A 26,388-nucleotide genomic window follows, 5' to 3' on the forward strand; every position below is an offset into this window, starting at 1 on the left:
TGCACCATTCCATCTTCTAGCTCACTTATCCATTCTTCTGCCTCATTTATTCTGATATTGATTCCTTCTAGTGCATTTTTCACTTCAGTTATTGTATTGTTCATCTCTGTTTATTTGTTCTTTAGTTCTTCTAGGTCTTTGTTAAACATTTCTTGCATCTTCTAGATCCTTGCCTCCATTCTTTTTCTGAGATCCTGGATCACCTTTACTATCATTATTCTGAATTCTTTTTCTGAAAGATTGCCTATTTCCACTTCACTTAGTTGTTTCTCTGGGGTTTTATCCTGTTCCTTCATCTGGAGGATGAAACATAATCCTCTGCTCTTTCATTTCATCTAACTTTCTGTGATTGTGGTTTTCGTTCCGCAGGCTGTAGGATTATAGTTCTTGCTTCTGCTGTCTGCCCTCTAGTGGATGAGGCTGTCTAAGAGGCTTTGCAAGCTTCCTGATGGGAGGGATTGGTGGTGGGTAGAGCTGGGTCTTTTCCCTCTGATGGGCAGGGCTGTGCTCAGTAAAACTTTAATCCACTTGTCTACTGATGGCTGGGGCTGTGTTCCCTCACTCTTGGTTGTTTGGTCTGAGGCAACCCAGCACTGGAGCCTACAGGTTGTTTGGTGGGGCTAATAGCCTCTGGGAGGGCTCATGCCAATAAGTACTTCCAAGAACTGCTGCTGCCACCAGTGTCTTTGTCCCCACAGTGAGCCACAGCCACCCCCTGCCTCTGCAGGAGACCCTCCAGTACTAGCAGGTATGTCTGGCCCAGTCTCTTATGGGGTCACTGCTTTTTTCCCCTGGGTCCTGATGGACACAAGACTTTGTGTGTGCCCTCCAAGAGTGGAGTTTCTATTTCCCCAGGTCCTGTGGAAGTCCTGCAATCAAATCCCACTGCTTTTCAAAGCCAGCTTCTCTGAGGACTCCTCCTCCCATTGCCAGACCCCCAGGCTGGGAAGCCTGACATGGGGCTCAGAACTTTTTCTCCTGTGGGAGAGTTTCTGTGGTATAATTGTTTTCCAGTTTGTGGTTTGGCCACCCGGCGGGTATGGGATTTTGATTTTATTGCAGTTGCACCCCTCCTACCATCTTGTTGTGGCTTTTCCTTTGTCTTTGGATGTAGGGTATCTTTTTTGGTAGGTTCCAGTGTTTTTCTGTCAATGGTTGTTCAGCAGTTAGTTGTGATCCCGGTGTTCTCGTAAGAAGAGCTGAGCACACGTCTTCCTACTGCACCATCTTGAGCTATTCTATTTCATTCTTTTTAATAACCATATAGATTCCACTAAATGAAGGTGCCATGAATTAATTGATGGATATTTATGTTGTTGCCAATCTCTTGCATGTACACACAGTAAAATGCCTTCATATAAAGACGAAGGCTGGTGTGACACTGGAACGAGGTGCTGGACATGTGGGAATGATGAGGGCTAGGGACCCTGGGACCCTGGGTGGCCTCCCCACCATCCCTCTGACAGCAGGGAGGGGACAAGGAGAGGTTTTCAGCATGGGGAGGACCCGTCTCCTATTAGGTCAGGACTTTGTCTTGGTCCTATCCCCCTCTGCCCAGAAGTCACTCTGTGCTTGAGGCAGTTCTCATTGTGAGCAGGAGGATAAGAAAGGGGGCCTGCCCTCACCTAGAGACTCAGTATGGGAGCTTGGTGTGCAATTTTTTTCACTTTAGAATTTGTTTTCAGTTACTATGTAATTAATACACACGGTTAAAAAAACACCTCAAATGCTACAGAAAGATGTAAGATATAAAATAAGACACGCCCATGCTCTGGAATCTACAGTTAATAATTGTTAATCTGGTGGTTTTCAGTTAAATAATTGACCTTTATTCCTTGTTCATTGTTTGCAGGCAGGATCTGTCCCCTCCCCGCCATAAAGATGAGGAGATTGTGCCACATGCTTTCCCTTTCTCCTCAGCAACACCTCCTAATTTTTGTTAGTTACATCATTATTTTTCATGTAGTTTAAAACAGAGTATCACATTTACATTCTCCTTTGTAATGATCATCAAGCTTCCTGTTATGAGTTGATTTGAAAAATTAAGAACTATTAGCAGCATTTACAATACAATGGTTGAAGTAAACATTATTCCCTATGGAAATAGGAAGTATGTTTGGTCCTGGGTCATTAAACTTTTGTTACTGGAAGCAAAATTCAAAGATCCAATAATCTTTGCCTTCCCCATAACCATCTTCATTTCTTTCTGGCCAGACTTAGCTCATTATTTCTCATACCCTGTATCTTCATTTTTGGATTCCTAGTCCAAGAGCAAGTTCTGTCAGTTCTACCTCCAAAATACATCAAGAATCTGTCCATTTTTTTTTTTCCTGTTACCACTTTGGTTCATTATCCCTCACCTGGACCACTTCCAAAGCCTCCCGTATTAGTTTGCTAGTGGTGCCGTAACAATCTGCCAAAACTGGGGCTGGGTTGTGGGTGAGGCTTAGCCAACAGAAATTTATTTGCTCAGAGTCCTGGAGGCTAGAAGTCTGAAATCAAAGTGTTGGCAGGCAAGGTTGGTTATTTCTGCGGCCTTTCACCTTGGTTTGTAGACGGCAGTTTTCTCACTATGTCTTCACAAGTCTTCCGTCTGTGTGTGTGTCTGTGTGTTGTGTGTGTGTGTGTGTGTGTGTCCTATCTCATAAGGACACCAAACGTATTGGATTAGGCCTCACTCTCATGACATCATTTTAAATTAATTCCACCTTTAAAGACCCTACCTCCAAATACAGCCACATTCTGAGGTACTAGGGGTTAGAACTTTGACATATGAATTGAGGGAGAATACAATTTGGCCTGTAACACCTTCCTTTTGAAAAACAAAAATTAGACTTCTCTGCTACGCCATCCAATGGTTCATATTGTGCTTAGAATAAAATTAAACCCCCCTGGCTTCACTTACAAATTCTTCTATGCTTTGCTTTTGCAATCTTTCCATCTCAGCTCACACCCAATTCCCCTCCTTTCTGCTTTCGAGTAAACTTAGCTCCTGTCTCAGACCACTTGCATTTGCTATCCTCTCTGCCTAGAACCCTGTTGACTGAAGAAGAAAAAAAAGCACAACCTAAAACTAAAAGCTGAGAATTATGGGGGTTTTTGGCAGACAAAACTGAGGACTTTTAGAAGGAGAAGAACAAGTTTTGTACATTAACGCATATATGTGGAATCTAGAAAAATGATACAGATTAACCAGTCTGCAAGGTAGAAATAGAGACACAGACGTAGAGAACAAACGTATGGACACCAAGGGGGGAAAGCGGGGTGGGGGTGATGAATTGGGAGATTGGGATTGACATGTATACACTAATATGTATAAAATAGATAACTAATAAGAACTTGCTTATAAAAAATTAAAAAAAAAGATATGCAAGCAACCGGAGAGCTCCATCAACCTTGTGTGCCTTGGCACCACTGGTTTCATAAGCAGCTGGCCTACCATAAATATTCAGCTGCTTATGTTTTTGCATATCTAACATATGCCAGGCAGGTCCTTAAAATTTGGGTGTCACTGACCACATTAAGAATCTGAAGGAAGTTATGGGTCTTTCCCCCCAGAAAAAAATACCCAAATGATACACACACACAAATTTCTGTATCTGACTGAGGGGTGTTTATGGACTTCTGGTCTACCTCGAACATCTCTGGGGAGAGGAGCTGATTAGGGAAATGGAACAGTGTTTTTGAGCAGAATGAAGGATCCAGCTCACATTATACACCACCAATTGGTAATGTCCCCAAGCTTTGGGGTGATATGGTTTTCCCTAGGTGCCCTCTCTTGCCTGGGTGGGATTGATTCAGAGGTGGGGATTGCCAAACTGGGGGCACAGTGGGAGACCATGTCTATGAGTGTGTGTGAATCAGGGCCACTACTGGGAATGCGTTTGAAATAAATGAGTAACCAGGTCTCAAGTAACCAGGAAGGGTAGAGAAGGAACTCAAGAGGGCATGGAAGGGCTGAAATATTGGGGAGGGAGAGAGGGGTTGCTGGTGGCTGGAGAATCTGTTTGGTTGGAATTGAGAGTAGGAAAGCAGTGGGCACAGTGTGGGATTTTAGTGCAGGATTTCATGAGTGCAGCACTTCTGTGTGTTGACAGGCTTCAGGGTGTGACCATGACAGTGGGTCACTCATTGGGTCTAGAGTGTCAGATGTCATGTATAATGTAGCTGTCCAGGAGGAATGTGGAAGGTGAGGGGAGAAACCTATAAGATTCATGATAACATCATCAGTTAATTTGGGCAAGGGACCTCTCTGGTTTTAGGGGGAGAAAAGAAATCTCACTGAAGTTGAATTTTGCCTGGAAACATCTCCATTACTCTGAGGCCATTTCCTCTAATTTGCTTCCGGTCTCCTAATCCCAAATATGTATATGCCTGGGAGTCAGGCCCACCACGGTTTAGAGCCGTTTACTACTGGGACACCCTAGCCCAATGCCTCAACCTCTCCAGCTGCAGTCCTGTGGATGAACAAATGCCCAGAAATTATTTTTGTAGAAGCTTCCCTTGATTGTGCTAGCTTCCCTCCATGCGTGTTTATAACACCTAACCCAGCCGGGTATTCAGTGAGATAACATGGAGAGGGTGGTGGCCCAGTGCTTGTCTTATAAACGGCTCAATAACTCAGGTTTCTCCCTACTCAACCCCTTTCCTGCCCTACCCGTGGGGTTAAAAACTGTCCCTTGTGGCTTTTGATGTGCCTTTTTCATCTAACAGTTTTGTATTCACTTTCTTGTAGATTATACAAAGCAAAACCTATTGAACCGGGACACAGCGTTCCAAGGGAATTAGAAGATTGTTATATTTTTTCATTCACTTGGATTCTATGTTGAAAATCAACATTTCAAATAATAAATCAGCAACAAACCACAAAAACCCAACGGTAACAACAACAACATCAAAACACTTCAATGAGATCGAAATGGTAAGGTGGAAACAACCAGATTTATTGGGCTTCACTGCCCGATCTTTTTTAGTTGCCAGCCTTATTTCTTGCTTCAGGCCCAAGGAATTAAATGGATCAACGCGGGGTTTTGAATTCCAGCATTTGGAGCTCCTGGCTTTGGGAAGAGGAAGAGATTTCGGAAATCCAAGAGCCAAAATATTGTTCTTACGATAAAATTCGTATAGAGGTGGGACTGGACACAGAAACTGTAATCTGAACGATGAGAATTCTCACACGGAGGGAACCCACCCAGCCCACTAACGCTCGGCCTGGCTCCCAAAGTAACAGAATCCGAGTCTCCAGGCCAGATTTTCCCTCTAGCCATTCCTGGCCACGCAAAGCGGAGCTGCGAGCACACAGAAAGGGATGTCTTCATCGCCAACCAGGATGGAACAAACCCGCCCGCTCGGGGAGTGCTGAGAACCAAAGGGTCCCTCCAACGCGGCAGCCGTCAACATGACTTGACTGCCCTCAACCCGCGCGGTCCGCACTCTCCAGGCGCCCCCAGCCTTTCCGGGAGCGCGCGCAAGAGCCGGCGAGCCGGGGAGCTGTGCGTCCAGCAGCCTGCGGGCGGCGGTGGCCGACTGGCTCGCGGAGAGAGAGGCGGCGGAGGAGGAGCTGGCGCTGCAGCCGGTCCCCTCGGGCCACGCCCCGCCCTCCGCCGCCACCTGCGCATCCCCTCCGGGCTCTCGCGCCCCGGGGCAGTGTGGGCTCTCCTTGCCGCAGCGGAGGTATCACAGCGTCCGCCAATTAAAAGACTCGGCGTTTGGCTCCTTGGGACGCGGGAAGAGCAGCGCTGCCTGTTCTGGCGACTGGAGGGTGCGACGGCGCGCGTCCCTCCCCTCCGCGCTCCCCGCGACGTTCGTGGAGGGGGCTACAGAACTGCTGTGACTTTTGAGGTCCGACTACTCCTTCCGGCTAGCCTCCCAACGCGCCAGCTTGGAGAGAGGCCGGCGTGACCGGCAGGCCCAGAAGACTCGCTGCGTGGGCTCGGGACTTGGAACGTGTCCGGGAGCCCGCGGCGCTGTGCGCGCTGTTGAGTTTGGCGGCGGGGTGGGGTGTCCCCCGGCGCGAGGGGGCGGAGAGGACGTTGCGCTCTGCCCCTTCGCCCGCCCCCTAGTGCTGCCCCCACTTTGAGAGTAATCGAGACTTGAGTGTGACTGCGGAGCCGCGAGGATGCGGGCCCTGGGCGCGGGTTTTTCCTCAGTTCGGCGCGATGGAGCGGGTCGGTGAGCGGAACAAAGGCGCCCTCCCCGGGGAGCCGGTCCTCGGCTGAAGACCGCGGGGCGCGCGCCACGACGGCCGCCTGCGGACTAGGGTGGTGGCTGTGCGGCCCGAGGCGCGGCGCGCTCCTCCGCGGGCGGGCGGCGAACGCTGAGCCCGACACCTGCGCGCCGCTCCTGCTGCGGCGCCGGGGCAGCCCCGCCTGCCGGCCCGCGGGCCCCGGGAGTCCGCTGCGCTGGCAGCCCCGCTCCCGGTGACCCAAGGTCCAGCGGCGAACCACTTGGTGGTGCAGAGGAGAGACCCCCGGCCCTTCGCCAAGAAGCCGAGGCGCCTGCTAGGGGCCGCGCGCCGTGGACTGAGCAGGCATCATCTCTGGGAGCACTTCTGTAGACCGAAGCCTTTGGTGTGAGCCATCTAGCTCTCCCCGCGACTGCCCGGACCTCCCAACCGTCTCCGCTGCCCTAGCCTCCGCGCCGTGGGGCCGGGAGCGGCTGGGATCCTCGCCAGCCGTCCGGAGCGCGAGGTTCGCACGGCCCCCGGCTGTCCCGCGCCTCGCCGGAGCCCGAGGGGGCGCGGGTCCGGGGCGAGGGCCGACCGGGCGTGTTTGATGGCTTCACTGAGAAGAGTCAAAGTGCTGTTGGTGTTGAACTTGATCGCGGTGGCCGGCTTCGTGCTCTTCCTGGCCAAGTGCCGGCCCATCTCGGTGCGCAGCGGAGACGCCTTCCACGAGATTCGGCCGCGCGCCGAGGCGGCCAACCTCAGCGCGCACAGCGCCAGCCCCATACAGGATGCGGTCCTCAAGCGCCTCTCGCTGCTCGAGGACATTGTCTACCGGCAACTGAATGGTAAGGACGCACGCGGGTGCCCACGGGGCTCGGCGCGGTCGGGCCGGGCACCGGGTTCCCCCCCGGGGGCCCTGCGCACGGTGCGGGAGGCAAGCACCTCCTGGCTCCCCCGCGCCCTTTTACTCTTCCTGCCCAGTCTCGGCCAGGAGGCCAGGGCTGCTGGAAAGAATTACCCGTTTCTTTTCTGTCCTCCAGCTGTAAGTTTGCTTTTATCGTGGAAACCCGTCAGCACAGCTGGCTCCCGGTCTCCGCGTGCAGGAATGATTACCTGGCCGCTCCGGCCCAAGTGCGGAAACTAGACGCGCGGCCAAATGGGACTGGAGGCGCAGGCGACTTAAGGGAGGAAAGAGCTCTTACAGCTTAGCGTTTGGTGGGGTCGGACAGGGGAGGGACATTGGCCTGCTTAAATGTCTGCAAAAGTCAAGGCCTCAGGTCTGGAGCTAACGCGCTTCGGTAGTAGGTTGGAGGAATGTCATCTCTCTAGGAGGCCGGCTGCAAGCTAGCAGTGAGGACTCCTCCCTTCCCGCAGCTGCCTTGGTGAGCCTGCTATTAAAAACACGCTCGGATTCCCCCGAGAGAGCTGCCTGAGGGCAATTGTTAAAGTTTGAGGTGGGTTGGGGAAGCAGGTTTTTAGAGAGTGTAGCAAAGAGAGGTGTGCCATCCAGTCAGTGATAGTTGTCAGAATCTGTCCCATATACAATGTTCTCATCAGTGTTTCAGGAGAAGAGGGAGACTTTTAATATACCCTGGTCACATCTGGTCCAGGAACTGATGGGTCATTGGACATTTGCTGCCCCCAAGGTCAGAGTATTACTCACTTGAGTATGGGCAGCTCTCCAGGGTCCATGTGACTGGTATCCAAGTCAGATTCAAGGCTGCCACCTCCCTTCCTGAGCTTCTAACTCATGTCCTCCTGGTAATTCCAGAGCTACTGATAGTCATAAAGATAATGATAATAATTAGTGGTGGAATTCTTATTGTGCCAGACACAGTGCCAAGACTGTTACAAATGCATTATCTCACTGAGTGGTCACATCAGTCCAGGGTGGTTCCTTCCATTCCCCATATCAGAAATAAGAAAAGGAGGCTTGGAGGGGTTAACTAAGTTGCCTGATGTCCTGCTGCTAGTAAGTGGTAGAGTCTGGAGTCAGAACCCCATGTCTGGTTGACCAAAGAGCCTGTGTTCTTGACAACTTCTATCTACTGTCTCCTCCTAGTTATAAGCAGTATTCATTTTGATTACAAAAAGATTCTACATTAGTAACACTGGACTCAACTACTGTCCTACCTGCATTTGGAGGAAGAGACCAGTCCAGTGGCAGGCAGGGAGAAGGATATCACCATATTGTCTTCTTCCTGCTTTCCAATGCTCCCTTCTGGGTCCTTCCTGGTGGGATGGGGTCAGATTTCCAAGCACCCTCTGAAAGGACCCCTTGGTCTTCTTGATGTCATTCAGCAAGTATCCAGGGGATACCTTGAACTTGTATCTGCAGTGGGACGCTGCAATCCCACTGACCCCTTGTAGATAGTGGGGCCCAGCTGTAGGTGTGGCCTGGCTGTAGGTGTCCCCTGTGGGGTTCTTGTGGGAGCTCTTCTCCTGAGTGTTGAAGAACCAAGGCACAGAATGAAACAAAAGCCCACAGTTCATCTCTGGAGGAATTAGACGCTTATGGGATGGGCCTTATTATTTTACACAGACCGGTGCCATAGACCAATCTATAAGACCCCAAAGAGAGAGTGCAAGATAGCTGGTTCCTTCAAGTGTCAGGCTGTACCCAGGGACACAAGTCGTTTCAATTAGGAAATGAAAAGTGATATACCCCCACCCACCCAGTGCCCCAAATAAGAATAATAAAATTCTAAAGGGTATTTACTAAGTGCCACTAACACGCAGGGACTTGTTAAGCCTTTCCAGCAACCCTAGGAGATGGGTGCTGATACTTCCCCCTAAGTAGCTTGCTCACAGCCCCCCAGCTAGGGGATGACAGAGCTGGGAATTGAACTTGGACACTCTGGTTCCAGGATTGAGGTTCTCAGCTGCTGCACTGGCGTGTCTCAACCTTTGGCATGTGTCAGAGTCACGTGGAGGGCCTGTTAAGATGCAGATTTCTAGGCCCAACCAAAGAATCTCAGATTAAGTAGATCAGGGTGGGGACCCGAGACTTTCCATCTCCGACAAGCTTGTGGCCTGGACCATGGCTCAGTGCCCTCTACTGCCTATGCCAGGCAGAGTAAAGAGGAAAATCCATTTGCCTGTTGGTTGGAGTGGGGGTGGGGACTTCTGGGAAGCTGTGAGTTTGCTTCAGATGGGCTGGGGTTCGGCTTCTTTCCTTGTATACTCCTCTGTTTGGTAAGCAATTCCCTGGGGGTTTGGGGATGTCCGCCACTTGGGACTGGTTGGGTTGGGTTGGGTGTGGTGGGGTGGGAAGATGAGCTTTCTTTACTTGCAGTCTCTGAGGAAGGCTGGGTTGAGAACTTTTCCTGGGCAAGCCAGGAATTCAAGCTGTAACTAAGGTAGCTGTTCTCTTCCTGGCTGACCAGTGTCATTTGTAATGACCCTCCTCATCTCCACCCCACCCCCCAGCGCTCCATCCTCTGCCTGTGCTAGTTTTGGGTAAAGCGTGCCCCACCTGTTGATACTGTAGGCCTGCCAGGGTCTCCTGCTGTGGCGGGAGAGTGCCAGGGGAGGAGAGTGCCTGGGAGATGGGACCTGGATTCCCATGTCCACTTGCTCTGCAGCCTGTCTCCACCTCTTGCTACTGAAGGAGGAGAAGGTAACCTTGACCTTGGTGCTCTTTATTCCTCAGGAATTAATGGAGGGCTTGAGAGAGCCGGGCACTGGGCATACAGGAGGAACAGAGACACTTGGGTCCAGCCCCTCGAGTACCAAATGGGAGCTGGTGTTTTAATCATGGCTCCGATTTCTCAGACCTTTCCAGTGGACCCTTATGAAGTTCAAGCAGAAGGGACACAGCACAGCCATCTCCAGTGTTCTCTCACTCCTGGAACGGTTTCCTTGGGTGTCCTGAGAGGGGCCCCTGGGCTGGGGGGGGCCAGGGATGACCCAGACTTCCTCAGAACTGGTGTCTCCGCTAAGACTCTCGGTGCCTGCCTTTTGAAAATCAGTTACACGTTTTTATGGTTTTGTTTTTCTTAATATAGGCTGAAAAGGACACTTGAAAGGGAAAGTGGAAAAGCTGGTATGGAGGGGAGAGCACACAGAGATGAGTTCATTTTTGCCCCTCCAGACTCTCTTGCACCTGCCCTTCCGTTCTTTCCGTGAGGCCCCGTCGGCTGCCCCCTCGCTGTTGCCGCAGTACCCTTTAACCCAGGGCCCTGCCACCCCTCCTTTCTGTGTCTCCAGCTGTCTGCGTGGAAAGCACCGCTTCCAAAGGGCCCAAGACCTTCCGGTGGTTTGGTGTTTCCTAAGGAACCGTGGTCAAGGCTGGAGGCTGACAGTCAGGACCGCCCCCCCCCCACCCAGTCCCCCTACTCATGTTCCCGCCCTGGCCCAGTGCCTCGGCCTCTTTGAGCAAGACTGATGTACTTGCTGAAATAACCCTGCATTTGTCTTACGATCGTAGCCTCCACATTTCAGCCCCCGTCTTTGAGAAGTGCTAGCTGTCCTGGTTTGCTCTCCCCGCCTCCCTTCTGCATCCGTCCTTTAAAGCTTGGCTCAGGGTCACCACCTGGGGGTGGGCAGTGGTGCGAAGCCACACGGTCTGAGCTCTCCCTGCTCCAAGGTGCTTGAAGCTTTCTTGTCTGTGTCCATTTGCACCCATGGCTTTGACTTTTGTGCCTCGATGGCTTTATCTTTTGAGTCCAGAACTGCACTGCAGGCTTTTTAAGGTCTCGAACCATATATTGGGTTATTTAATACCACCTCCATCCTTCAGCATGTGTCACAGCACTTTGTACATAATGTGGGCACCAAAGGTGTATTGGTTGATTAATTGGATGGGAGCTAGTTTTAGGAGGTAAATGATAGCCACAGAGGAAAGAACCTTGACATTGTAAAGGCTGGATTGGGTTGGGTGGATGTGGTGAGGGGAAGGAGGTGGGAAGACTTAGCTGGGGGGACTGAGTGTGAGGTAGCCGTCTTGCCCATGCCATCCCGTCCCCGCCATCTTGCCCGTGCCATCCCGTCCCCGCCGTCTTGCCCGTGCCATCCCGTCCCCGCCGTCTTGCCCGTGCCATCCCGTCCCCGCCGTCTTGCCCGTGCCATCCCGTCCCCGCCGTCTTGCCCATGCCATCCCGTCCCCGCCATCTTGCCCGTGCCATCCCGTCTCCGCCGTCTTGCCTGTGCCATCCTGTCCGCCATCTTGCCTGTGCCATCCTGTCTCCGCCATCTTGAGGCTGCTCTGGTCCTTCACCAGATCCTGACTAAAGAGCATCAGATCCTTGGGAGGAGCCTAGAAGTGAAGCAGTCCCCAGGTTAGGGACCAACACGTTTCAGTATGTTTCCTTTGAATGTGTGATTTGATAACATGATGGTTTTATGTTCCTTTCTCTCTCTAGAATGAAATTAATTCATGTTTTATTGTGGAAATTTTGGAAAATCCAAAACGATTATACAGAAGAAAATAATACCGTGTTAAATTTTTTTTTTTAATGGTGGTTTTGTACTGGCATAAGGAAAATGGACACAGGGATAGATTTCTTGTTAGAATTCCCGTGTAACTCTGTACAGGGCTTTTGGCTGTCTGTCACCTTCTGAGGAAGTTACTGGTTTCTCTCATTTTAGAGCTGAGAAAAGTGAGACACAGATACTGTGTGACTTAGCCAGGATGACACAGCCACTGAGGGGCAGAGTCAAGATTCCTGAATATCACGGTACTTTTCCCAGGTCCAGCATCCCCTTGATAGGGCAGTCAGGGTGAAGGTCATGTGCCCCATGCAAGCCCGAGCTCTGGCTGGTGACCCCGTCCCTCATCCGCACCCCCATGTGGTGAATCACAGGGGCACGTGTGGCTGCTCCATCCAGTAAGCCCCGGGCCCTGCTGTCGTAAGAGGAAATGCAGTCGATTGAGGTTAGGTTCCAAATTTAGTTTTCAGAAGGATATTGAATAGAAGTAGGGTTGCTCGAAGAAATTGAATATCTTTGCGGGCATGGAGAGAAGTCAAAATTACCCAGCCCAGTCCTGCCCCCAAACCACACAGGCAGATGAAGCTGGAGTCGGAGTTGCAGAAAACCAGCACGTTCCCGAACAACCCACATGCAGCCCACCCAGCCTGCCACATCAGCCAAGCCCACCAGGCAGGGAAAGTGAGTTGGTGCAGAGGGAGAGAGGCAGAGATGTGCTCTGTGGGCCTCGCAGTTGGCGTCAGAAGGAGAGGGATCGTGTGTTGAAAGCATCTCTTCCTGGATGCCAGAGCTGGCCCTGAGCTGTTTCCTCTTTCCTGGAATATACATATGCTTATATAGACTATTGAGCCGGAATGTACCAGCGTTTCCAATGGGAAGGAGGTAAGGGGAAGAGAGCAGAGGGCGCATGTTCGTATTAAAATCCCCCCTTGGAGTGAGCCTCAGAAGGAAACCAGGGCAGTGCGAGCCTTAGGTGCTGTGTGCAGGCCTTCATCAGGGCCTGGTGGCCGGCAGGGGTCAGGTGTGTGGAAGCCTGGTCAGCAGAGCCAGAGCCTGGGTGCCGGAGGAACGCTCACTTCTTTTACCTCCGATGGACTGATCACATCTGGTGGCTCCTGGAGAGATGGGGAGCCCAGTTCTTGGACAACCCTCAGATACAGGCACATCTGTGTTGGCCAGTGTTTGTGACAGGCACCCTGCCAGCGGGGGCAGCTGCTGCCTGCCCGGCCCAGAGGTAGCGGGGAGAGGCCGCCGATGTCATTCTCGTGGAAGAACTCCAACACCCTGACCTTTGCTGTTGCCAAATCGGGAGTGTCCTTTGTGGACGGGAAGAAGGCTCCGTAATTAGAGCTAAGAGTGACAACGGGGAGGTGGAACGTGGGCGCAGTGAAGCCCATGTTGAGTGAAGAAACACCTAAGATCAGAAACGTCTGAGCCTTTAAGAATAGAGTATTGGGACTTCCCTGGTGGCACAGTGGTTAAGAATCCGCCTACCAATGCAGGGGACACGGGTTCGAGCCCTGGTCCGGGAAGATCCCACATGCCGTGGAGCAACTAAGCCCATGGGCCACAACTACTGAGCCTGCGCTCTAGAGCCCATGAGCCACAACTACTGAGCCTACGTGCCACAACTACTGAAGCCTGTGCACCTAGAGCCTGTGCTCCGCAACAAGAGAAGCCACCGCAATGAGAAGCCTGCCCACCGCAATGAAGAGTAGCCCCTGCTCATAGCAACTAGAGGAATTCCGCGTGCAGCAGTGAAGACCCAACGCAGACAAAAAAATAAAAAAATAAAAAGAATATTGGAAGAAAGGGTGTCCTCTTGGGTGGCAGGCAGACTAGGTTTGATTTCTGGTTCTGTCACTTATTAGCTGTGTGACCTTGGGCCAGCCTCCCCACCTCTCAGCTGTGAAATGGGGTCGCTGTGAGTCAGGATGAATTGGGATTCCAAATGTACAGCATGAGCCATGGGGCCTGATGCGTGGCAGCTGGGAGAATGCTCACTCTTTGAAGGAAGGGATCTTGCTTGCTTGCTCCCCGTCGTCTCCCTGATGCCGAGAACTGCCCTGGCCCAGAGTAGGTGCTCAGCAGACATTTCGGGAATGAATGCATGAACAGTTGTGCTGCATTGAGGCAGTGTGTGGTCGTTGTTACCTGAGATGTAAATCTCAAGACAGGGCGGGGGAGGTCCTTTTCACTCAAAGTTGCTTAAACTCTGAATTAACCTGGGATCCTTCTCTCTTCCATGTGTTTGTCTGAGGCTGAATTCTGTTTCCTTCCTCCTCCTTTCTTCCTCTCCATCTTCTGCTTATAATGATGGTGTCTTTGGATGATCACTCTTGAGGCTGGGGAGAAGAAATGGTAGCCTGTACATGTCAAATCCCATTACAGAAATGTTGGTCATTTACATCTGTTTGTGAGCACTTCCTCACTGCTGGGTGTAGGTTAGATGCCGGGATACAGAGAGATGCAGATACCACACATACTTAGACATCTGTGGTCCAGTTGGAAGGATACGTTTCTAGTTTTACCAGGTATAACCTAGATCTCAGAGGAATATTAAATGAGTATGGGGGTGGTGAGACTTGACCTGGCAAACAGTAGGTTCTTGACCAACCACTGTTGAACAAGAACGACAGAACTCAGAAGTTTTAACACATGGAACAGAGGACCCAGGCAGTGACACCACCTGGGGACCTGATGTGGAAGCAAATCATAGAAGATGGTCAGGGCCCAGGACTGGGAATCTGCAGGGCAACTGGCAAGGGGGACGGGTAGAGGCAGAGATGTGTGTGAGGACACAAGGAACAAGTGGAACTTGTTGAGAGGACTAAGTGGAGGCTGGACCCAGCCAGGCTTCAGTCTCAGGCTGGTTTGGATGTAGTTCTGTAGACGTGGGGAGCTGTTGGGTGACAGGTCACTGCACTGATGTAAGGGGAATGACGCTGTGTTGGGGTTTAGTGTGTGCGCGAATAGGCGGGAAGGTGAGTTAGAATCCAGTAGTGGGTGGAAGACGCTGGCATCGCTGACCCAGCCATGCCTCTGGTTCAGGGCTCAACCAGCCCTCCAATCCTCAGTGATTCCAGGTGCCCCTCACCTCAGACCCCCTCCTTGGCCACATCCTCAGCTAGGAGTCAGCATCTGGAGTTGCTCCCTTTGGAAAATCTGAATCAGCCCTCAGCACTCTGACCTGGGTGCTCCCCACCGGACCCCCAACTTCACTGAGGTGTACTGAGCCCCCCAGCCATGCCCCTTTCTCTCCCTCCCTGTGGCTCCATCCTTCCACATCCAGCCTGGACAGCCCCTCCCATGGCGAGCCTGTTGGGAGTTCTCTTACCAACTCCTCCAGGGTCCTCACCTCTGTCCACCCTGTCCTCTGCTCTATCCACCCCGTGACCCCCTAGTCCCGGATTGGCTGATTCCCAAGGAAAGACCCACCGTGGCAGGGGTTGGCACACTTACGATGCACACTCTGCATTCTTAGCTTGACCCTGAGCTTGTCTAGCACCTGATGATAGGTCTCCCTTTCTGTCCCCTATTCCTTCCTGAGCCAGAGGAAGTGGGGTGGGCTGGAGGGATTCTGCAGGAGGCGGTAGTGGTGATGGATGGGAGGAGTTCTCTGCTGCAAACCTGGCTTCTCCCGCCCCTCCCCTACTGCTGCTCTCAGATGACACAGAAGCCTGTCCACTCCAGCTGCCGTGGCAGCAGCCCACTGCCTGCAGGCTTTATCCCAACTGTGGCTGTGGCAGCCACAGTCCCCTTAGGCCTGCCTTCTGAGACCACCACCAGGCATCTGGGTCCTGTTGCATTTCATAGATTCAGCTGGAGTGCCGTGTTGCAGGGTAGGACCTGCTTCCTCTGACGAGGGGACCAGATGATGGAACTCAGAAGATCAGGGAAGCCAACTCCCCACAGTGTGGCCTTTGACAGTGGGGACAAGATCCCCCTCAGCAGGGAAAGCATTTCCAAATGCAGGGTAGCACTTAAAAAAAAAGATGCAGGACTCACTTGGTTGAAAGACCTTCCTCTGCCTTCGTTATTACCCCTCGCAGGTCTTTAGACTGCTTGACATGTGGATGACAATTGGCTTAGCCACTGATAGAGAAGTTTTCCCTTTTAATAATGTCCCTGTCATGGCTAACTGCAGAGCCTCAGCCTTGCCATGCATGAGTAATAAACCGCAGCCGTAATTACAGGCGGCCACAGCCACACGCCAACAAACGAGCGTGCTGACAGTTAATAGGGAGCAAGATTCCAGAAGAGCCTCCTACCATCCCTGCCTCCGACACAATGGCTAATCGTGTGATTAGTGTTTACTGAGGGGTGTCTTGTGGCTACACGTGGCTTGTTAGGTGCTGTACCTCCCTAGTAGAAAGAGTGTGAGGGACACTCAGGAGACCGGCGTTCTAGTTCTCTGTATTTCTAGGAACCAAAGTGTATAAATAAAAGCAACGTGACTTTAGGGTCTTTTAACTCTCAAATTTTGAATAATACCCCCTTCCTCCCACCCCATCCTATTAAAATCTCATGCATTCTTCAAGACCAATTCAGAAGCCATTTATTCCCTGAAACCTTCCCTGCCACTTTCTTGGAATTAATTGTTCCTTCTTCTGGGCTCTGATGGTACTCTGTATGGGTCTACTTTTATTTTTTTGATTTTTATTTTATTTATTTATTTTTTATACAGTAGGTTCTTATTAATTATCTATTTTATACATATTAGTGTATATGTGTCAATCCCAATCACCCATTTCATCCCCACCCCGCACTTTCCCCCCTTGGTGTCCATACATTTGTTCTCTACATCTGTGTCTCAATTTCTGCCCTGCAAACCAGTTCATCTGTACTATTTCTCTAGGTTCCACATATATGCGTTAATATATGATATTTGTTCTTCTCTTTCTGACTTACTTCACTCTGTATGACAGTCTCTAGATCCATCCACGTCTCTACAAATGACCCAAGTTCATTCCTTTTTATGGCTCAGTAATATTCCATTGTATATATGTACCACATCTTCTTTATCCATTCGTCTGTTGATGGACATTTAGGTTGCTTCCATGTCCTGGCTATTGTAAATAGTGCTGCAATGAACATTGGGGTACATGTGTCTTTTGAATTATGGTTTTCTCTGGGTATATGCCCAGTAGTGGGATTGCTGGGTCATATGGTAATTCTATTTTTAGTTTTTTAAGGAACCTCCATACTGTTCTCCATAGTGGCTGGATCAATTTACATTCCCACCAACAGTGCAAGAGGGTTCCCTTTTCTCCACACCCTCTCCAGCATTTGTTGTTTGTAGATTTTCTGATGATGCCCATTCTAACTGGTGTGAGGTGATACCTTCTTGTAGTTTTGATTTGCATTTCTCTAATAATTAGTGATGTTGAGCAGCTTTTCATGTGCCTCTTGGCCATTTGTGTACCTTCTTTGGAGAAATGTCTTTTTAGGTCTTCTGCCCATTTTTTGATTGGGTTGTTTGTTTTTTAAATATTGAGCTGTATGAGCTGTTTATGCATTTTGGAGATTAATCCTTTGTCTGTTGATTAATTTGCAAATATTTTCTCCCATTCTGAGGATTGTCTTTTCATCTTGTTTATAGTTTCCTTTGCTGTGCAAAAGCTTTTAAGTTTCATTAGGTCCCATTTGTTGATTTTTGTTTTTATTTCCATTACTCTAGGAGGTGGGTCAAAAAAGATCTTGCTGTGATTTATGTCAAAGAGTGTTCTCCTATGTTTTCCTCTAAGAGTTTTATAGTGTCTGGTCTTACATTTAGGTCTCTAATCCATTTTGAGTTTCTTTTTGTGTATGGTGTTAGAGAGTGTTCTAATTTCATTCTTTTACATGTAGCTGTCCAGTTTTCCCAGCACCACTTATTGAAGAGACTGTCTTTTCTCCATGGTATATCCTTGCCTCCTTTGTCATAGGTTAGTTGACCATATGTGCATGGGTCTATCTCTGGGCTTTCTATCCTGTTCCGTTGATCTATATTTCTGTTTTTGTGCCAGTACCATATTGTCTTGATTACTGTAGCTTTGTAGTGTAGTCTGAAGTCAGGGAGTCTGATTCCTCCAGCTCCGTTTTTTTTCCTCAAGATTGCTTTGGCTATTCGGGGTCTTTTGTGTCTCCATACAAATTTTAAGATTTTTTGTTCTAGTTCTATAAAAAATGCCATTGTTAATTTGATAGGGATTGAATTGAATCTGTAGATTGCTTTGGGTAGTATAGTCATTTTCACAATATTGGTTCTTCCAGTCCAAGAACATGTTATATCTCTCAAACTGTTTGTGTCATCTTTGATTTCTTTCATCAGTGTCTTATAGTTTTCTGAGTATAGGTCTTTTACCTCCTTAGTTAGGTTTATTCCTAGGTATTTTATTCTTTTTGTTGCAATGGTGAATGGGATTGTTTCCTTAATTTCTCTTTCTGATCTTTCATTGTTAATGTATAGGAATGCAAGAGATTTCTGTGCATTAATTTTATACCCTGCAACTTTACCAAATTCATTGATTAGCTCTAGTAGCTTTCTGGTGGCATCTTTATGATTATCTATATATAGTATCATGTCATCTGCAAACAGTGACAGTTTTACTTCTTCTTTTCCAATTTGTATTCCTTTTATTTCTTTTTCTTCTCTGATTGCTGTGGCTAGGACTTCCAAAACTATGTTGAATAATAGTGGCGAGAGTGGACATCCTTGTCTTGTTCCTGATCTTAGAGGAAATGCTTTCAGTTTTTCACCATTGAGAATAATGTTTGCTGTGGGTTTGTCATATATGGCCTTTATTATGTTGAGGTAGATTTCCTCTGTGCTCACGTTCTAGAGAGTTTTTATCATAAATGGATGTTGAATTTTGTCAAAAGCTTTTTCTGAATCTACTGAGATGATCATATGGTTTTTCTCCTTCAATTTGTTAATATGGTGTATCACATTGATTGATTTGTGTATATTGAAGAATCCTTGCATCCCTGGGATAAATCCCACTTGGTCATGGTGTATGATCCTTTTAATGTGTTGTTGGATTCTGTCTGCTAGTATTTTGTTGAGGATTTTTGCATTTATATTCATCAGTGATATTGGTCTGTAATTTTCTTTTTTTGTAGTATCTTTGTCTGGTTTTGGTATCAGGGTTATGGTGGCCTCATTGTATGAGTTTGGGAGTGTTCCTTCCTCTACAGTTTTTTGTTAGAGTTTGAGAAGGATGGGTGTTAGCTCTTCTCTAAATGTTTGATAGAATTCACCTGTGAAGCCATCTGGTCCTGGACTTTTGTTTGTTGGAAAATTTTTAATCATTTTCAGTTTCATTACTTGTGATTGGTTGGTTCATATTTTCTATTTCTTCCTGGTTCAGTCTTGGAAGGTTATACCTTTCTGAGAATTTGTCCATTTCTTCCAGGTTGTCCATTTTTATTGGCATATAGTTGCTTGTAGTAGTCTCTTAGGATGCTTTGTATATCTGCGGTGTCTGTTGTAACTTCTCCTTTTTCATTTCTAATTTTATTGATTTGAGTCCTCTCCCTCTTTTTCTTGATGAGTCTGGCTAAAGGTTTATCAATTTTGTTTGTCTTCTCAAAGAACCAGCTTTTAGTTTTATTAATCTTTGCTATAGTTTTCTTTGTTTCTATTTCATTTATTTCTCCTCTGATCTTTATGATTTCTTTCCTTCTGCTAACTTTGGGTTTTGTTTGTTCTTCTTTCTCTAGTTCCTTTAGGTGTAACGTTAGGTTGTTTATTTGAGATGTTTCTTTTTTCTTGAGGTAGGATTGTATTGCTATAAACTTCCCTCTTAGAACTGCTTTTGCTGCATCCATATGTTTTGGATCATCGTGTGTTCGTTGTCATTTTTCTGTAGGTAGTTTTTGATTTCCTCAGTGATATCTTGGTTATTTAGTAACATATTGTTTAGCTTCCATGTGTCTGTGCTTTTTAAGCTTTTTCCCCCTGTAATTTATTTCTAATCTCATAGCGTTGTCAGAAAAGATGCTTGATGTGATTTCTATTTTCTTAAATTTACTAAGGCTTGATTTGTGACCCAAGATGTGATCTATCCTGGAGAATGTTCTGTGTGCACTTGAGAAGAAAGTGTAATCTGCTGGTGTTGGATGGAATGTCCTATAAATATCAATTAAATCTACCTGGTCTATTGTGTCATTTAAAGCTTCTTTTTCCTTATTAATTTTCTGTCTGGATGATCTGTCCATTGGTGTAAGTGAGGTGTTAAAGTCCCCCACTATTATTGTGTTACTGTCAATTTCCTCTTTTATAGCTGTTAGCATTTGCCTTATGTATTGAGGTGCTCGTATGTTGGGTGCATATATATTTATAAGTGTTATATCTTCTTTTTGGATTGATCCCTTGATCATTATGTATTGTCCTTCCTTGTCTCTTGTAACATTCTTTATTTTAAAGTCTATTTTATCTGATATGAGTATTGCTACTCCAGCTTTCTTTTGATTTCCATCTGCATGGAATATCTTTTTCCATCCCCTCACTTTCAGTCTGTATATGTCCCTAGGTCTGAAGTGGGTCTCTTGTAGACAGCATATATATGGGTCTTGTTTATGTATCCATTCAGCAAGCCTGTGTCTTTTGGTTGGAACATTTAATTCATTCACGTTTAAGGTAATTATCAATATATATGTTCGTATTACCATTTTCTTAATTGCTATGGGTTTGTTTTTGTAGGTCCTTTTCTTCTCTTGTGTTTCCCACTTAGAGAAGTTCCTTTAGCATTTGCTGTAGAGCTGGTTTGCTGTTGCTAAATTCTCTTAGCTTTGTCTTGTATGTAAAGCTTTTGATTTCTCCATCAAATCTGAATGACATCTTTGCCGGGTAGAGTAGTCTTGGTTGTAGGTTCTTCCCTTTTGTCACTTTAAATATGTCGTGCCATTCCCTTCTGGCTTGTAGAGTTTCTGTGGAGAAATTAGCTGTTAACCTTATGAGAGTTCCCTTGTATGTTATTTGTCATTTTTCCCTTGTTGCTTTTAATAATTTTTCTTTTTTAAAAATGTCTTTATTGGAGTGTAATTGCTTTACAATGGTGTGTTAGTTTCTGCTTTATAACAAAGTGAGTCAGCTATACATATACATATATTCCCGTATCTCCAATAACTTTTCTTTGTCTTTAATTTTTGTCAATTTGATTACTATATGTCTTAGTGTGTTTCTCCTTGGCTTTATCCTGCCTGGGACTCTCTGCACTTCTTGGACTTAGGTGGCTATTTCCTTTCCCATGTTAGGGAATTTTTCGACTATAATCTCTTCAGATATTTTCTGGGTTCCTTTCTCTCTCTCTTCTCCTTCTGGGACCCCTATAATGCAAATGTTGGTGCGTTTAATGTTGTTCCAGAGGTCTCTTAGGCTGTCTTCATTTCTTCTCATTCTTTTTTCTTTGTTCTGCTCTGTGGCAGTGAATTCCACCATTCTGTCTTCTAGGTTACTTATTCATTCTTCTGCCTCAGTTATTCTGCTATTGATTCCTTCTAGTGTTTTTTCATTTCAGTTATTGTATTATTCATCTCTGTTTGTTCTTTAATTCTTCTAAGTGTTTGTTCTTTATTTCTTCTAGGTCTTTGTTAAACATTTCTTGCATCTTCTCAATCTTTGCCTCCATTCGTTTTCTGAGGTCCTGGATCATTTTCAGTATCATTATTCTGAATTCTTTTTCTGGAAGGTTGCCTATCTCCACTTTATTGAGTTGTTTTTCTGGGGTTTCATCTTGTTCATTCATCTGGTACATAGTCCTCTGCCTTTTCATTTTGTCTGTCTTTCTGTAAATTTGGTTTTCATTCTTCAGACTGCAGGATTGCAGTTCTTCTTGCTTCTGCTCTCTGCCCTCTAGGTCTGCTTTTAGCTGTTTTTTAAAAATTATTTATTGATTTATTTTTGGCTGCATTGGGTCTTCCTTGCTCCATGCGGGCTTTCTCTAGTTGTGGCGAGCGGGGGCTACTTTTTGTTGTGGTGTGCGGGTTTCTTATTGTGGTGGCTTCTCTTGTTTCAGAGCATGGGCTCTAGGCACATGGGCTTCAGTAGTTGTGGTGTGCAGGCTCAGTAGTTGTAGCTGTGGGCTCTAGAGCACAGGCTCAGTAGTTGTGGCACATGAGCCCTGTTCCTCTGCGGCATGTGGGATCTTCCTGGATCAGGGCTCAAACCCTTGTCCCCTGCATTAGCAGGTGGATTGTTAACCACCGTGCCACTAGGGTAGTCCCTTTTAGCTGTTGTTTATCTGTGCCTTGCATTAGAATGAATCATTTACATGGTAACAGTTTGCAAGAGAATAGGTTTTATTCATTTAAAAATTATTATTATTTATTTATTTTTTATTGAGTAGCAGTTGATGTACAATATTATATAAGTTAACAGGTGTATAACATAGGAATTCATAATTTTTAAAGATTTTACTCTAGTTAAATTTATTATAAAACGTTGGCTATATACCCTGTGTTGTACAATATATCCCTGTAGTTTATTTATTTTACATGTAATAGTTTGTACTTCTTAATCTCCTATCCCTATCTTGTCCCTCTGCCATTCTGTCTCCCCAGTGGTAACCACTCGTTTGTTCTCTATATCTGTGACTCTGTTTTTTTTTCTTTGTTATATTTGCTTGTTTGTTTTATTTTTTAGACTCTGCATATAAATGATATCATACAGTATTTGCCTTTCTCTTTCTGAGTTATTTCACTAAGGCTTATATCCTCCAAGTCCATCCATGTTGCTGCAAAGACAAAATTTGATTCTTTTTTATGGCTGAGTAGTATCCCTCTGTATATTTTAAAATCCTTCTCCATGTCATTTAGGAGTTAATTCATCAGAAAGTAACTTGTTCTCACCTAACAAGTTCAGAAGTAGTGGTCACCAGTATTGGTTTAGAACCATGAGATCATCATGATGACATTATAATGTCATTAGTTCATTATATTTCCTTGTTTTTTTCTTCATGGTTACAAGATGGCTGTGGTAGTTACAGTCACTGCATCGTTGTACAAGGTAGGAAGTACTGTACCACTGGCCACATCTCCTATTGTTTAATCAGGAAAGAAAATCTTTTCCAGAAGTCTTCCTGGTAAGCTCATGGGGTCCAGAAAATGGCCACACGACTAACCTTGCTTTAAGAGAACAGTGGCTTTTCAGAGAAAGTAAGTATGGTGGAGGCCAAAGAGAAGGAGAGAAGGAATGGTGTTTGCATTGTGAATCTGTGGTGTCTGCCATCCTCTCTACACCCCCAATACCTTCTCAGCAAATATTGAAATGAAGCAAGACTCTTTGTTCTCTGGAAATTCAGTGAACTAGAATACTAAGTCCGTGGGCATTCTGGTTAACTTGGATTTGACCTGAATCCATCTCGTAGGTTGACACTACCATGTATAACCATATTTCGTCAATGCTAAGGTGCACATTTTTACATCTCTGACATTGAGATTAATTTTATGATCAGTGGTGTGTCATAGTTTAATTGGCAACACTTCCCCCGTTTCTCGGTGCATAAAAATGGTGCCACTTACAATTGAAGGCATCTTAGATTTGATGAAACACAATATATGGACTTTGTAAATACGCATGCATACTGTAGTATGCCATATGCAGTATTTTTATTGGCATCTAATAGATATAGAGTGTTTTGTGTGGCTGAATTCTACATCAAACCTGTGTACACTATTATACCCATTTTACAGTTGAGGAAGCTGAAACTCAGAGAAATCAGTTGTCCAGAGACACCCACCAGCTGCCTTTCTGTGTCTTCCTTTGTGAAGTTGGCATTTGCTGACTTCTGGGCATGGGACTCAGTCCCAATTAGTGTTGGTGGCTGGTCCAGTGACTGCAGAGGGGTGGGCGTGGGAGTGCAGTGACAGGAGGGCAGCAGGGAACCTTGCTTCCCTTAGGTTTAGCAGCTACTGATGTGTAAAGTTGTAAAGCTGTTAATTCTAGAGCTCTAAATTATGCTGTGTGAGCTTTAGATCCCGCCCATAATTAGAACAAAATGTGAGAAAAGTGAAATTGATATTAAGTTAGTTAAAAGGTTTTGCTTATATTTGCAAGGAAATTAGCACAACAAGAGTGCTAACAAGTGTGCATTGTTAATTTCTTCTTCGTTTGGGCAACTCTCAGCAGGCCTCAGGCAGGCTTTGTTCTTGGCTTCTGCCCTGTGCCCTCCCTACCATTGAATCTTCATCTTATGGATATCATGGTGGCTTTAATTGGGCAAGATGCAGTGTAATCTTCTGATGGTCATTTTTTAATGGATACCAAGCCTTGAGTAGGAGCCACACCATGCACCTAAGGGCCCAGGCCCTAGAGTTGTGTGGGGGTGGGGGTGGGGGGGGTTTCAAAGCTGTGTGTCAACATGAAGCTGATGCAGATGACTGATGTGGTTCCCTCATGTCCAGAAGGTACGCCCTTTGGCCCAATGCACCTTTCTTCTCATTCCTGTTCACCTTCTCGATCTAGGCCACAGACCTGGGTTGACGTGTGCAGTGTAGAACTTTAATTTGGAGTGCCTAGAAGGGTGGGGGCAATCTTTCTTATGGAATCATTTATACCAAATCAGGGTCTGGGTTAGAGAAGCTGATATCAGGCAGTCTAGAACTACCTTTGTCTCTAGTTGGGGTGGCAGAGGCAATGCCGTGTTCACCAAGAGATTGTCTCTTCCTCTTGGGCACAGAGCGAATCTTCAGGCTCCCCGCAGTTAGGTGGGGGGCATGTGATTGAGTTCTGGGCATTGGAAGATGGGAGGAAGTGATGTTTGCCACTGTCAAACCTGGCCCACAAAATATCCTGTGGGGTCGTACATGCCTTCCCTCTTTACCTTCCTGTGGTAACCTTGGAGTCTACCTCTTGGTGGCATACAAGATGGAAGGATCCTCAATCCCTGAATGACTGTGTGGAACAGAGTATCATCCCATCCTCCCCAGCTCTCTCTTGATATCTCTGTGCATTGGACATTTGTGTTAAGCCATCGAGATCTTGGAGCTTATCTGTTACGACAGCTAGTGTTAATCATCCTAATTCAGTTAGGCAGGTTTTGGAACACTAGTCTCTCTGGGTCACAGGACAATCTCTCTTCATCCTTGATTAATGTGTCAGCAAGTACTGAACTGTAAGTTGGGTGGTGTAAGGCGGTTGAATGAAAAACCACCTGGCTCCAGACCTGCTTCTCTGTCTCTGCTGTTGGCTTTAAGAAAGCAGTCTTATTTCTCAGTGTCCCAGTGTTCTATTTACAGAATGATGGAATGATTGTAATCATCCCCTACTTATGCTCCATGTTGGAGCTAAGGGATAAGTATTGAAATATGGCTAAGTTGTTTGCAATTATAAACAACTAAATAATATATGCATTGTCTTTATTATGCCTTTGCCTGTTAGGAACTGGCATTTTCCAAAATGAGGCAAACTGAAAAGGTTAGTTTAAGAATTAGCAATTAAAAAAATCATGATCTTTGCTGCCACTGCATTTTAAATCATGCAAACATTTATGTTTGTGCTAAAGTTCCACAGTTTCCTTTAGAGCAATTACTGAAATGCATTCACAAAATAAAAATGGAGTTCAGGGAAGAATACTTAAGAGCTCTTTAATGATGTTAAAAACTTTGCTAATTTGCCAAGTTGTTCTAAAATTCACTTCAATTTTTTTTTTCCTTCCTACCCATCTTCCTGCAATTGAACTGATTCCAGGAGATCTGAAGAAAGGGTCTGAAACTAATATTAAAATATGCAAATCTCATGAAATATCATTTCAAGAGCCTTTTCCTTTTCCTTCATTAGCTGAAGGTGAACACTCAGGAAGGTCTGAGGACCCTCGGGCTGTGTTTACTTGCACAAAGCAGTTTGGGGAGAAAACAAAAGCTAAACAGTAGTTACTAAGGGGTGGTTTGGATTCCGTTCTTCCCTTATATTGCTCTTTGGTAGCTTATATGCGTAGGCCCTTGGGGAGGAGTGGACTGCCTTAATTTCTTCATCTTCATCCTCCTTACTCAGATCTCAGCTTGGCTCAACTGCAGCCAGCGAAGGGCTTGTGGTTCCCCCAGCATCACTGCTCCATGGGTATTCCAACTTCCCATGGGTCCTGGGGATCCAGTCCATCCATCCTCTTCTCCACCAGAAAGGATCTAGTGTAATGGTGCACATTTTCATGAGAGTGTAAGTTCATGGTTACCTCTTACGGATGAGTCTCTTGAAAGCCTAATCTTCAGTAGACAAAGTTCAATAGCATTGAGTTCCAGGCAAGAGGTAAAGATGCAACCCTGACCCCGACAGCTGACCCCACCAGCTACTTCCCTAACCAGATGACCTCTGGGAGGGTGGGAGGGGCATACAATGAACCGAGTACGGGCTTTCCACTTGGATAGATGAAATCTCAAACTTCCTTATGGCTACTTAACAAAGCCAAGGCGAAACTTGGATTTTGGGTGACTCACATAACGTTGCTGAGTCCCAGTTTGCCCATCTAGAAAACAGCAGCTGCTTCTATAAGTATGATAAAGACTGTGCAAGATGGTACTTGTCAAATACCTTGAGGAGTGCCTGTATTTAGGAGAATGTTGATGAACAGTTTTATTATACTGTGGCAGTGGTAACAGAACGTTACTGCTCCTTGGAATAGACATTTAGCCCCTCAGAGAGTCAGCTTTCTCCCTGGTGAACTCTAGATAAGATCTAAAGTCTGTTCAAGTTGTGTAATTTTATGGATCAGAGGGGTAGTCAATGAATCAGAATGTCTTTTCAGGTAAACAACGGCTGCTCAGGATTGGTTAGATTTGCTTTTTAAAAAAAATTTATTATTTTAAAATTTTTA

The 26,388-nt window shown here is 46.5% G+C and overlaps 1 protein-coding gene across 1 annotated transcript in view; it reads left to right on the forward strand.

The window, feature by feature from the left end:
- Window positions 1–6,773: 6,773 nt before the first annotated feature.
- GALNT17 (polypeptide N-acetylgalactosaminyltransferase 17) overlaps window positions 6,774–26,388 on the forward strand; it is a gene marked incomplete at both ends in the record, with an annotated part of 470,492 nt that continues 450,877 nt past the window's right edge. The window contains one exon of the mRNA XM_081255248.1: window positions 6,774–7,011. Within this exon, the coding sequence (XP_081111374.1) occupies window positions 6,774–7,011 (238 nt within the window). The remainder of the gene's footprint in view (window positions 7,012–26,388) is intronic.

Source organism: Mesoplodon bidens, assembly GCF_964165515.1.
Source record: "Mesoplodon bidens genome assembly, chromosome: 15".
NCBI classification, from domain to species: Eukaryota; Metazoa; Chordata; class Mammalia; order Artiodactyla; family Ziphiidae; genus Mesoplodon; species Mesoplodon bidens.